The 10,599-nt window shown below is 31.1% G+C and overlaps 1 protein-coding gene across 3 annotated transcripts; it reads left to right on the top strand.

Moving 5' to 3' along the window:
* Positions 1-300: 300 nt before the first annotated feature.
* LOC128192118 (uncharacterized) lies at positions 301-8,831 on the top strand. Of its 3 annotated transcripts, none has more exons than XM_052864575.1 (10): positions 301-370; positions 555-611; positions 2,520-2,819; positions 3,186-3,479; positions 6,285-6,578; positions 6,814-6,936; positions 7,534-7,555; positions 7,682-7,749; positions 7,895-7,914; positions 8,019-8,831. In XM_052864575.1, exons 2-9 carry the CDS (start codon positions 557-559, stop codon positions 7,903-7,905), a joined length of 1,167 nt encoding a protein of 388 aa, XP_052720535.1. In that variant the 5' UTR covers positions 301-370; positions 555-556; the 3' UTR covers positions 7,906-7,914; positions 8,019-8,831. The 3 variants fall into 3 exon arrangements, with proteins under 3 accessions (XP_052720535.1, XP_052720533.1, XP_052720534.1); XM_052864573.1 differs by having other exon boundaries at positions 303-370; positions 7,682-7,760; XM_052864574.1 differs by lacking the exon at positions 301-370 and having other exon boundaries at positions 476-611; positions 7,682-7,760.
* The last annotated feature ends 1,768 nt before the right edge of the window (positions 8,832-10,599 follow it).

The raw sequence follows: 10,599 nt of genomic DNA, 5'->3' as shown, positions 1-10,599 counted from the left end.
ATGTTTACAATGATAACCAAAAAGCGAGAAGCTCGTGCAGTAATCATTATGATGTCATTAAAATATTAACACAGAATTGATTGTTTTCGCTATTTGATTGGTTCATAAAGACAAATTTGCAAATGTTAATATATCCGAATGAACCACCAAAGAGAGCATCTAACTGTTTAAATGTACTCTCAACCAGGTAACAACTACTGTCATTGTTAGCCATAGTGAATGAATTAAAAGTGTGTGACAAATAGCATTTAAATATATGATTAAAGGAATATAAGTAAAATTCCGGTACAATGTAAACTGAACACTGAAGACGACAAAAGCCTAAGTTAAGGTCTGGGTATCTGAAATAACACCATTTGTACAGTGGATAGTAAGTTGTTTTTTTAACAAAATGTAAAAAAAAAAAGGGGGCGTCGTTTATTGACAGAATTAGTGAACTGTGCAAAGTTTCACAAAAAAGCACATTCCGAAACCTCTTCAGTACTTCCTGGTCGACGTAGTCTTTAATTAATACAAGTTTTCTCTACAATAATACACAAACGTATTCATTATAGATATGGATATAATACTGATAATCCTGCTGTATGTGAGTTCATATGTTGCTGGAGACAGTAAGTTTTTTTTCTAAATTTGTAACATACAGCCACTTCTTTAGCTTTTAACAACCGCTACATTTGCTTGTCGAGTACGGCCCAGATTCCGTCGCTCTATCGGATTTTTCTCAATTTAATCGATTGGCTAGATCCCAGTATTTTGCCTAGCGAATTTTGGATGATTTTTACTACACAATTTTAGTGACTTTTTACTTTTGTTTACTGATTCTGTCGTATAAAAATGTTCTTTGAATTAACCACTGAGCTCACAACATATTTTGTTTTGTGTTGAATTTAATAAGCTCTCGTTGTCAAAATAAATGTAATCGTGAAAATTGATCCATTTTCATCAATCTGCACAATTATTTCGTTTATTCTAAAATTCAAATAAAAGTACACACGTTGATTCAACATTGCAAAAAACAAAACCATTTACAATTTGACTTCATTTAGACATTTATATATGTTTCTGCACAGATGTGTCGTAAAAAGGAGTTTTGCTTTACTCAAAATGAACCAAAGAATAGAATTAGTGGATGAAAACATGAACATGCTCATTTCCACATGCTAGTTTTTGTTAATTTACTACTGTTCTATCATGGATAGCACGTGCAATAAAAGTATACTGAAAAACGTATTATCACGGCGAGTGTTTGCTTTACAGCAGGGTCACAAAACCCAACAGAGCGCTAACATCAACAAATATAGCACATACAGTTTTGTTTCAATTAACGTATTTGCACTTAACCTACCTCTTCCATATAAAGATTGCTAAAAAAAGAATGAAAAACAAAACACTAACCTGGTTAAAAACTTGTTAAGTGCCTAGCTTTTATTGGCTTATTAAGTCGGTATAGATGCGCCAATGTTTTGAGTCGCCTACTTCATTTCCAGTGCCTCTATAACCCTGTGTATCTACAATATTTCAACAAAATGTACTTCATCATTATCTATTTACTATAATATCAAACTTCATTTTGGAAAATATCAAACTTCATTTTGGAAAATCTGTTTTTCTACTTGCAAAACTTCACTGGTTTTTCATTAACTCAAGAAGATTATGTACCTGAACAAAAATATTTTCCAAATGAAATCGAGTTTTTGTCAAACGTCTCTTGGATTTCTGATTTCCAGTGTACCTAGTCCACTTATAAAACCTGCATATTTGGTTAAAATTTGCAATGTGCTCGGTTTCCAATACGCTTACCAAGTCAAAATGGATGCGTCGTTGTTTTGAGCCGCATATTTCTCCCCCCAGTGGTTCTTTATTTCTGTGTATTTACAATGTTTCAACAAAATGTATTTAAACATTTTATTTACTATGATATCAAATGAATTTAAACTGCATTTTGGAAAAATCTCTTTGCAAAATGTTACTGCTTTTCCATTAACACAAGAAGATTATGCACCTGAACAAATTAATATTCTTTTAAAAATAAAATTGATATTTTTCGAACGTCTCTTGCATATCAGATTTCTTTTGTATCTTTTTTTTCATACGCGTAACAAAAATTAAATAATAGCAACTAATTTTCAAATTCATATTTAATAATTTTGTACATTTACATAAAGAAGACTGGAGATACAACAGGTTTATACAATTCATATTAAGGAGGCTGGGTGGTCAACAAAAAAAGGGCCATAAGATTTGCCTTGAATTTTTAAAAATGATTAGGTTAGATATTAATTATTATTTAGTGAAGAAAAATTTCAATTATTTAAACTTCAGTATGTCCTCATATATTTTTCTTTCTGAGGAGATTCATAAAGTCTAAAAAGTCTAAAACTAGCCACGACCACCCAGCCGAAAAACTGAACTTCTCTCTATCAAAAAGTATATGTATATAAGAAAATACTTTGCAAAGGGCACGTACATTGAAATGAATTGTTATATGGGAAAGTGTAATTTACATTCTTTATTTAAAGCCATTCCAACATCTAGACCATCAATGTCACGCTTTTATTCGACAAGTGGTTATGAGGGGGATACAATGAAATTCGTGTGTTATCTGTCTTCTCTTGGTGATCCCCCTGTCGTATGGAGCTGGTTTTGTGGTGACGAGCAAATGATGAGTGATATTACAAATTCAACTACCTATACCTACCTGTCTTTCCCGCTGTTGTGGAAATACCATCAGAAAGTTTGCTACTGTAGAGCGACATCGCCATCTACTTCATTGGTCTATAACGAGACTTCATCAAACAGATATATACTCAATGTCTATCGTAAGTCTGAGTCACTTTCGTCTGTTATCTATTTAGATATCACCGTGAGAAAACTATAAGTGATTAATATATTATACCATTGATAATGCAAATATATTTTGATATGTAATATCAAATAGAATAAATAATGTCTTTATTTTTATTACTTTTCAATTATGAATTGTTAAATGCATGAAGATATATATCCACAAAAATGTTTAAATCTTTAACTGACATTCATTGATTTTTCTTTATGTGATACTGATTTTATCTTAAATTATCATTTTTAGAAATTAAGGAATATCTGATGGTTAATTTATTGACCACCCAAACTCCTAAACATATGTAATATAAAACTTTACAATAGGTTTAAAATACTCTTTGCAGATCCTCCTCCAACTAAACCGATGATATATGCTCTGTCTTCTTCAACTGTCCGATCTGTAGAGAGCATACAAGCCAAATGCAATTTAAGTTCCCTTGGTTATCCACAAATTTCATGGAGGTGGTTCTGTGGTAATCAAGCTCCAATATCCGGTACGAGTGTTCAGTTAGAGTCATATCTAAACTTGAATATAAACTTTGATGACAAAACTATCGGATGTAGATGCAGAGGAACATCTTCGAGCTCTTACTATCAATATGATGAGTTTTCCGATGTCATTGAATTTACTATTTTCTGTAAGTGACAGAAGCAATACTTCATATTATTTTAAATAAACATGTATATTAATTATACTGTAATTTTTTCCTTTAAGCATCACGCAAAAAATATAACCCCGTGGATAAATTTTATTTTCCAAGGCGTTCAGTTTTAAAGCAATCTAACGGCCAACTATTTCAGCGCTTCAGTTTTCAATACTTCATAAAAACGAGAAAATTGTTTAAAATATAAAAGTTTCTTGAATAATCCAAAATATTTTTATCTATGATTTATTAATTGTGCTTAATTTCATAAGATGTATCCAAACTATTTCTCATAAATTGAAAATTCATGGCACTGTACGAGAATACACAAAAGCATACGCAATAAAAACCAAAGTCGGTTACAATAACTGTTCATTTTTTGTTAAGTATTTGTACTACAAACCAATTTATGAATTTAAAGAGGTTATGTCTTCCGGGTAGTGACTTAAATTACAAAAAACTGGACCAATAAATAATGAAACTCATTTTCAATATCATCTAGATAACATAAATCATATTTCCTTCTACTCCTATTTCAATTACATCTTCCTGTTTCAATCTTCAAATCATATGACAAAAGTTTATTTATTTAATGTTTGTTTTTCCCCCTTAAACCATATCAACGTAGCATGCGATACAAAATAATGTTTACAAATATATAAATACAAGGTCAGGTAAGGAAGAATATTTATGCAACATTATATAAACCTGTATAAAAAGAGGAGGCAGAATGACAGCTTCCAGATGACTACTGGAGAGCTGTGTTTCCCGCACTCCAATTTTATACGCACGGATACTGTGCTGCAACATTCTCCTCCTAATAAGTGAATGCGATCAAGTGCATACTACTGATCTGACGCACCGTGGTCAGTAGAAGCATTTTATTTAGATTTCTGACCCGGTGTCGACAGGCTCATCACTGAACTTAATTACACATTTCTTTATTAATATAAATAAACATATGCTATGTACATAACGCATGCACTTTAACCAATTTCTCTAGAATTGTCATTATGATAGTTATCTAATGCATCATTTGTATAAATAAGAAACAACAGAGTATCCAGTACTGAGCCTTGTGTAACAGGGTTAAAAGAAGATTGTTACCTGTGTTTTAGGCAACTGTTAAACCATTTTCCAGTGACATTATCCGTCTGCAATTTTAAAAGTAAACCCTTGTGCCAGACGCGGTCAAACGCTTTTGTCAAGTATCATACAGCATGATTTACTTTGATCTACAGCTTTAAGTATATGATCATATGTTTCTATCAGTAGATATACTGTGGAATGGCAGGGTAGAAATCCAGCTTGATATTTATTAAAAAGATTGTTTTCATTAAACAAAAATGTATATATGTTTAAAATGTATGCCCTCAATTACTTTGGGAACACTACTTAACAGAGAAACAGGTCTGTAATTGGACATTTGAAATGAGTCACTTTTCTTAAACAAAGGTAGAACATTAGATATTTTTTAGTAACATGTAAATACAGACTGCTAAAGAGCGGTGAAACAACAAACTTAGATGCTTTGCAATAGTATACATGTACATAGTTCATGAAGTTGTCCGTCCCACTGTTTTCTTTAAAGCATTTTGTGGCTTATAGCATTTTTCAAACAGCTTTGTTTGTTTGTAGAATGGAAAGAATATCAATAACATCCTGTTCAAAAATGACAGAAATAAGTTTCCTTAAAAAAATAATGCTTCTGAAAACATTACATCGAAATTATTGATTATTTTCAAGTACTTCGTCTTGAGTCTCATCAGCGTTGATGATTTGCACTCAAGTCCAAGCAATGTTTCACTCCCGTTTCGCAAGAGTAACTGCATAGGAGAATTTAGCTGCAGGTCTGTAGCTCTTGGTCTGAAAAAAAAATTGGATGGACGACTTGGGAGCTACAGTGCTATTCATTGAAAAAATTGTGCATTTATTGCGCACAAACGCTAGTTTTGGATTAATTAGCCGTAATTATACGAAAAATTCTGTGGGAAAGAAAATTATTACCATATGCATTACATTTTTTATGCAATTTACTACTTATATCGTCTATCGTCTTGCCTCAGACTTTCTCCGGAACACGCTACTGACATCGGAATTAAGTAGCTTAAATTTACATTTAGATGGCCATTTTTTTTTCATTTCACTTTACAATTAAATGTCCTTAAATGTGATTACTTATTAATATAGATGTTTTGTTAAAATTGATCAATTTAAGTTAACATAAATTGTTTTATTACCTTTCATTTTTATAAATAAGTTAAGTTAAACAAGACAAAATATGCATAAGGTTCACATATAGACAGAATATTCCTGTATTGTAATCAAGAAACAGAAGGGGGAGAACCACAGCAGGCTTTTCGCCATGGGGAAACCCTATATTGTCTGATTCTGTGTCGAGGAGTACATAATGTGTTAGGGCGTTCTTTCCGTCAAAGATGGAAAATGTAACACGGGCCCGTTTTTTTCCGGTAAGAATAAAAACAATACAAATAGGAGGGGGGGGGGGGGGGGTTCTACGCTAAACACCGGTTCTTTGGATCAAGTTGTTGTTGTCGTAATAGATTAATAATATTAATTTCTTTTAAAATAAATTTAACAAATTCATTTTTAAACGCGCTTAAAAAGCAAACGGTGTTCATTGTGTAAATACATGTACTTTATCAGTTTTATAAAGAGGTGATATGGATTCTAAAACACGATATGGTGATTTAGAAACCTTTTATACTCTGTAAAATAAACAGTTTTTAGAAATAAAATTGATGGGTTTATAATATTCCTTGAAACACTTTTACTTAGATATTCCTGACGACCCACCTGCTGTTATTACTTTAACACCAATGACTGTAAGAGTAGGGGAAGACGTAGGCCTTGTTTGTTCGGTATCCCAACTGAGAGATCCAGACGTTTCATGGGGCTGGTTTTGTGGAAAACAAAAGCTTCCAAGCAACAGAGTAGAGCAAACTGGATCCACGTCAAAAATCATTTTCCGAGCAGAGATGAATTATCATCAACAGTACTGTTACTGCAAACTAAACCAGTCGCTATATCATTATGTTGCGTACTCCAACGCGAAGAAGTTAACCATTACTTGTAAGTGGTCGGGGTATAAAACACAAATCATAAAAATAGGAGTTAAAGTATGCTAGATACATTACTGGATAAAAGATAGAAAAAATGTTATATTATTTTTTCCTTTTTTTAAAGCACAGACAATATTATAATGCTTCCTAGAGTTTGGTAAAATGACGTGAATTGAATTTTTTCATGATCAAGAAATATAACATGTAAATGCATGTTCTACTTATATAATTATGTACAAACAAAGCGGATGATGCCACTCAATGTCTTTCTCCTGTGGCATTTGGTACAACCACTAGTATTTTACTAGCCATCATCGTTGCTCTCTCCACTGTTGTTGTCCTGCAGTGTTTGCGGAAGAAAAAATACAGTAAACGTTAATTTTTTTATAGTTTTGATACTTTTGTTTCAAGTTTGTAATTTGCTACAATTCTAATCATAAAATTTTGAATTCTTTTTATTTTGAAAATTTTTACAATTAACCTCTTTTTAAAATGTATATCGAAAATAAATTAATTACAAAGAGATCAGAAACAGTCAATTGTTAGAAGACTAGTCAAGTTTCTTGAAAATTTTAACAATACTTATCCCTCATTATGATATGATATGATATGATATGTTTTGATATGATATGATATATTATATTAAATTGGGCGCTAAAATTTACAGTTATAGAAAAATTATTCAATATGTTCCGAATGAAAAATTGTATTTAAATTGTAACAAAGAAAGAATAACTATCCAATAGGAATTTTGAAACAATCTTTTTTTCACAAATTTAACTGGTGTTAATAATTATAAAAAAAAAAACAACATGATGTACATATAGAAATAAAAAATCAGGTTTACAATGTGTATTTATTAACAAAATTGTAATAATATGGTGTATTTAGTAATCAATGTTAGCTATTCCAAACTAATTGTTGTAACATTTTCACATGTTATTTGTTTGTGGGGTTTTTTTCAGGTATACGAGAAACAAGATCAAAGTAAATATACATTGTGCATTATTTTTGATACTTTATTTCCTTAAAAACTTCTCGTTCTAACACTAGTTTATTTATTTGCACGATACAATAAAGCAAATTGTATATATGATTTGTATCTGTTTTAAGCGACGAAATGAGTCTTCAAAATCCTGTATATACAAATGAACCTTACGAAGAACTTCAAACGAACAGGGGTAAATACTAGGTATTCAATTTTGAATAATTACAATAGCTACTTTTCAAATATACTCATAAAAATTTGATGGTTTCTCAAACTACGTGTTCTTAAACTTGTGATTGTTATAAAAAGTAAATTTTGATTTTACTTGTTCCTTCCAGGAAGAAAATAAAACTTTTAGGTAAGAACACATTGCACTTTTATAAAACAGACGGTGTATTTTTATTCTTTATTTAGAAACATTAACTTTTACTTTATAATTCGAATATACTCTTGTCTTTGTAGGAGTCTGACACAAAAGAGAGAATTTTCCAAGCAATTGACAGCCTAGTTGTTGACGATCGTACATTTCTGTACAATATGATTTTACTAAAATAGAATGTATCGCGTTTAACGCCTAATGTAAAAGTTAAGGAAGTAGTCGTGTTTGCTTTTAAACTTGTCAAAATATCAAAAATACATTTCATTGAATGTTCATTAAATCAAAGTGAAAAAAATATTAAAAGATCCTTTCTTAAATTTTTTCTAACTTTTATACAACTTGTTATAGAAATGGTGATCAAAGTTTAAAATCTTACAAGGACTATTTATAAGCTTATTTAGCATTTTTTTAACAATAACATTGATGCTGTATTTTTGAAGTAAATTTAATGTAAATTAATAAAAAGATACTTGGGTTTCAGTATTGAAAGCATAGAAAAATGGTCAAAATGTCTTCAAATTTTAAGAAAACTAGATTCAGCAATAGAAAGGTAATTCAAATATTTATATCAACTTATTGGTATAAATTGATACACACTGTGATATTTTATCATTTGATTATATAGGTTGTTTGACTGTGTAAAAACATCATAATTTTTTATTTATTTAAGAAGTTTGTCTGATAACGAGAAGACTCCTTAAGAAAATTTTGTTTCTACCTGTACTAACTGTATAATTATAACTCTGCTAAATTGATATTATTTTGATGTAAACGGTTATAATATGTCACTCCAAAAATAGAAACATGATACTGTAAATGTGTAATTTTTTTTTTGGCTTATTTGCCTTTGCTTTGCTTTAATGTACGAGGGTCAATCAATAAATACGAAGACAATGTGGCTGTCTATCATATATTTTTTATGAAAGTCATACTAAACAGATTAATCTATGCACCAACACTTCTGTTATTGATATGCGAAGTTTTAGTCCATTTGATGAAGCGGTATTTTTGTTAACCCTTTTTAAAAACATCATGTTTGGTCACCAAGGCGCACAGTAACGTTCAAAACATGGCGTCAAGATTAAACGCGCACAGTTATAGATATACCCCGTCTTTATATCATACTTAGTCTCTTGTGCCTTTCTCTTTACAATTTAAAATGGCACTGAACCACTTAACATCTAGTTGCACTCATTTGTACGAGAATCATAAGTTAGTTCTTCAAATTTTTCATTTTCTAACCGTGTATCTCTTAGTTAACAGTAAGGATAACCCTGAACGTCGATTTACGTTACTTCTTTTTTGACCAAATATTTACAGATATTCTACTCTCTTTCGGTCTGTTTTATATTCAAAATACAATGACCACCACCCCCACAAAATTTATTACAGTTAAACACAAACTTGCAAATAATTGTTGACTTCTTTTTTGCACCATTGAGCATTTTCACAGCTTATATCGGCTTTTTCCCCGAGTTAAATCCATTATATTTGTACTTCTCGTTGCGCCGTGACGTCCGGCGACGTCGATGTTTTTAGTCAATTCTAAAGAGAACTATCTGACTTTAGTTACTAATATCTGTTCGACAAAACAATATATCCCGTCATTTTTTGGTAAATAGAATACCATGACTATACTAAATTTGAAGTTTCAATATTATTTGGTTTTAAGCCCAATTTATGGAGATATTACTTTCAACATAATACGGATTATTGTTGACGTAACACAATTTGACCGTGCGCCGTGACCTCATTTTTGCAGGATTAAATTCTAAATAACTCTTAGAAATAAAGACATTTATTAATTTTTTTGCTTGCAAATTGTTTGAAACTATTGTTAAATTATGTCTTCCAAATTTAGTAATGATATGACGTTAAGTAACATACCTATGACAAAAGTCTTCGTATTTTTTGATTGACCCTCGTATAATTTTTATCATCTCAGAGATTGCAAACAAAAAAAAAGTTTTGTAAACTATTTATTGGCGATACTGGGCACGACTGATATATACATATATGTATATTTTTCAATTAAGTAGTCAAATACAATGATTGTTCAAACTTTATATCAATCTATAATGTGAGCAAATGTGACCTTCGCCCTGGGAGGTGCAGCAGTTAAGGCCAAAGTTTCAAACAACAACAAAAACTGTAAGTTGAATAAATGACCTTGTTCCTGTGAGGTGCAAGAGTCAAGGTCAAAGTTCAACTCAATTTCAGCGTATATGACCTTGACCCAGGGAGGTGCAGCGGTCAAGGCCAATGTTTTCAACAAGAACAACTGTGCATTTAACATGTTTAAGAGAAGAGCCACTCGATATGCTTCTAGGTTTTCAGCCGTGCCAGGTGGTATGATTAATGGTGGATAGTCTGCAATAAAGAATAAGAACAAGCAGTATCGTGTTTCAAAAAACAGTAAAGGGTATGTGTGTTTGGGATTTGAAAAACTAATGTTTTGCATAAAAAATTCTGAACACATAATGCACAAACCATCTTCTTGCAGTGAATTTATGGGAAAAGGGCGATTTAAATGCCTGCGCATGATTTATATACACGAAAGGAAAGTAATAAGTTACTGAAGGGGAGGTAATCAATTTGTTAATAAGGAAAAGGACAATCTAAAGTTGCATTCCTTCGATAACAGCATCTTATTCCTTTATACAT

Source organism: Crassostrea angulata, chromosome 7 (genome assembly GCF_025612915.1).
Source record: "Crassostrea angulata isolate pt1a10 chromosome 7, ASM2561291v2, whole genome shotgun sequence".
Taxonomy (NCBI): Eukaryota; Metazoa; Mollusca; class Bivalvia; order Ostreida; family Ostreidae; genus Magallana; species Magallana angulata.
The sequence above is the reverse complement of the archived record's forward strand: the minus strand, read 5'-3'. Positions and strand labels throughout refer to the sequence as shown.